A 3,070-nucleotide genomic window follows, 5' to 3' on the forward strand; every position below is an offset into this window, starting at 1 on the left:
CTAGCCCGACGGGTACCCGCCGGTGGACCGCTGTGTCATTCCCGCGGCGCCGGCTGTAACAGGCCTGGGCTGTAATGGCTAGCGCTTACTGTCGCCGCATTGCTTACGGGAGGCCAGGCGCGCGCTACCGAGCGGGGGATCAATGTAAGCACGACGATCTGCAGGGGCCGCAGCGCAGGATCGTAAAAAATGGCCTAATAGCATACATAATAACACCTACATAAGACCTACAGCGCCCACCCCAAAATTTCCAGTATGAAATAAAAATACCAAAATCTTATCGATCCTGTCAATAGTAGAATAATTTGCACTGCTGACAGGAAAAATCCTGTCAACAGTGCAAATTATTCTGCTATTGACAGGACGATCCTGTCAGCAGTGCAATATTTTCTGCTATTGACAGGATGATCCTGTCAGCAGTGCAATATTTTCTGCTATTGACAGGACGATCCTGTCAATAGCCACAGGCAAAAACTAATCATCGAAAGTTGCACGCAGACTAGACTTGGACTGGCCCGGATGGCCGGTGGGAAGTGGTCACAAGAACGCTGTGGACTCACGTTGACCTCAGTAACACTGCGATATCGTCTCTATGTATCATGGAAGATAACAAGAGTCTTAAAATGAATGAGAAAGCAGGCGTTACCGTGATTTCTGGCTGTTCTCCGTCGTCAAAATCTTCCTCCATGCCGTTTGCCGCCATTTTGTGTACCGCACTGCTTCACGGGATACGTCAGGTCAAAGGTCCCACACATGTGTTTTTTCGGAAGGACACGACATATCCTCAGTTTTTTTTTTACAAAGATAGCGGAGTTTACTTCGATATTCCTATCGAACTGAATCTCAGCCGTACTGTTCAATGTCACAGTGAAGTGTGTAGGTATTGCAGAGATGTCTTTCTGCCTTGGGGAAATGGAGAGCTAAACATGTTAGAGTGGGGAGGGGGGCAGAATTATGGTGCAAGGCGAAAACTGTGATGAGCTAGCCAAATCCTAAAATATAAATGTCCTCGGATCAACTAGTATGCGTGAGGAAAGATACAAGTTCAATTTGAAGTAAGGACGTCTAGGTCTTGGAAGAATGAAGTCTCCTTAGCTTAGGGCAAGACTATACAAGAAATTTTCTATTGACAATATAATTATTATGATTTGTCTTTTTTTTTCTGTTGCAGGTATCTGTATCAGTGTACTCAGGATTCAACAGCTTCACAATTATGCTATCAGCATTACCATTGGTTAGGTCTGTTCTGAAGAGGACCAACCATATTGGTCTTACTAGATTTCTGTCACAGAACACTGCTAACTTGTGCAGATACCATTCTATAGCTTTGGTGTGTAGAAAACCAAACTCTTTCCGATTCCAAAACCTTCAAAACAGAAGTTGGCAAACTGGAGTGTTAAATCCCTCGTCAACATGCCTCGTCAAGAACTTCAACTTAAATGTTCCTCGAAGGAAGAACAGCGGCAAGAAAAACGAGGAGTATGACGTCGTCTACCGTTACCCACACATGCGACTCCTGGCGGCCATCTCGCGTTTCAAAATCGCACAGACCACGCTGATGGTGTTCATGGTCCCCATAACTGTCACCATGGCCGTGGAAGGCGACGCATCGTGGACCACAGCAAACACCGTCATCGGTTTTGGAATCTTCTCAACAGTCATGCTGTACGTAATGAGCAACTACCTGAGAAAATTCATCGGTTTCATCAGTATCAACCAATCAGGAGACACGGTCAGACTGTCGCACCTCAACTTCTGGGGACGGCGAGAGGAGATGTACGTTGATGTCAGCAATGTCGTACCGATGACAGAAACAGGGGACAGGCAAGGGGAGGTGTTTAGGAAGTTTAAGCTGTACGACTCCAGTCTAATCATGTATTACACCTTAAGGTTTGGTCAGATTGCTGACAAGGAAAAGTTGGGTAAAGTCTTGGGTCATTTGGAGTGATGCTATTCACTGTTTTTGTTAAACATGTTATAAATCTTCTGTCCATTTGCGATAATCTTCACTGCACCTGTTACCACCCTTAAGTACTGCCAGGTCACCTTTGCCTAGATGAACTAGCAAGTTATGTCTGAATGTTGTAAGTTACATTAATCAGAAAAATAGGTAATCAAAAATGCTGTATATACATATGATACGTAACCAAGAAACTCTGTGTGAAGCTTGACAATACATGCACTTACATAAACTGCACAGGTGTAACAGTGCTTACAATCTTGAAGGTTTTTGATACTGGTCAATGCTGTACTATTACCATTATTGTTTGATATGGTCATCAATGGGCGATAAATAAGGCACTGCTAGCCTGTCCAATCTTTGTCTTGCATTATTCAACATTTATATCATTGCTTCCATTGCCATTAACACATCATCAAGAGATCTTCTAGAAGCAATTCCAGAACATGGTGCAAATCAACTGAAAAGTATTTAATCACAACACATACATACACAAATGCAATATCAAAATTCCAGGCATTATCCTGCTAAGCTTATAAGGTCATAAAACAGAATTGCAGAGAAAGAGACTGGTTTTCAGACCATACAAAATAGTTTACCAGTCAAATTTTCAAAGGAACCTAAGTCTTACCAAGGTTATCCTTAAGTACTCTATTTTGAATTGACCTCTTTTGAGCAAATAGGTAGCAAGAAGTAGTCTTAAAGAGGCCACACGACTGGTCACAGTTGCACCTGTCACTTACGCCACCTACCGAAGTGTGATGGTACGTCAAACGCATAAAGTTTTTCCCACGACCGGCTCTAATAGCCAATATTCCCATTTGCTGGGCATTTTTTAATTAGCTTTTTCATAAAAAATAAACGTCGTTAGAAAGAGAAAGAAAGTGACTTGAGACAGAGAGATGTCATTGTTTCATCTACTGATCTAGGATCTACGGAGATTTTGCAAATAAAAGAGCGCCCACATGTCTGGCGCAGGCGGCCTCCACACCCGGATCGGATCAGATCGGAACGTCCGCCAGTAATCCAGTACACACGACCAGTACACACGCCCCCGCATACACGGCATAGTCATATTTCGAACTGTCAAGCAATGAAGCATATACATTT

At 43.3% G+C, this 3,070-nt stretch overlaps 1 protein-coding gene across 1 annotated transcript in view; it reads left to right on the forward strand.

Moving 5' to 3' along the window:
- Positions 1-2,674, forward strand: part of LOC109463265 (transmembrane protein 186-like) — a gene marked incomplete at its 5' end in the record, with an annotated part of 3,270 nt that extends 596 nt beyond the window's left edge. Inside the window, one exon of the mRNA XM_019760005.1 lies at positions 1,891-2,674. Within this exon, the coding sequence (XP_019615564.1) occupies positions 1,891-1,948 (58 nt within the window). The remainder of the gene's footprint in view (positions 1-1,890) is intronic.
- Between the last annotated feature and the right edge of the window lie 396 nt (positions 2,675-3,070).

The sequence above is a fragment of the Branchiostoma belcheri genome, unplaced genomic scaffold (assembly GCF_001625305.1).
Source record: "Branchiostoma belcheri isolate BF01 breed outbred unplaced genomic scaffold, Haploidv18h27 scaffold124, whole genome shotgun sequence".
NCBI classification, from domain to species: Eukaryota; Metazoa; Chordata; class Leptocardii; order Amphioxiformes; family Branchiostomatidae; genus Branchiostoma; species Branchiostoma belcheri.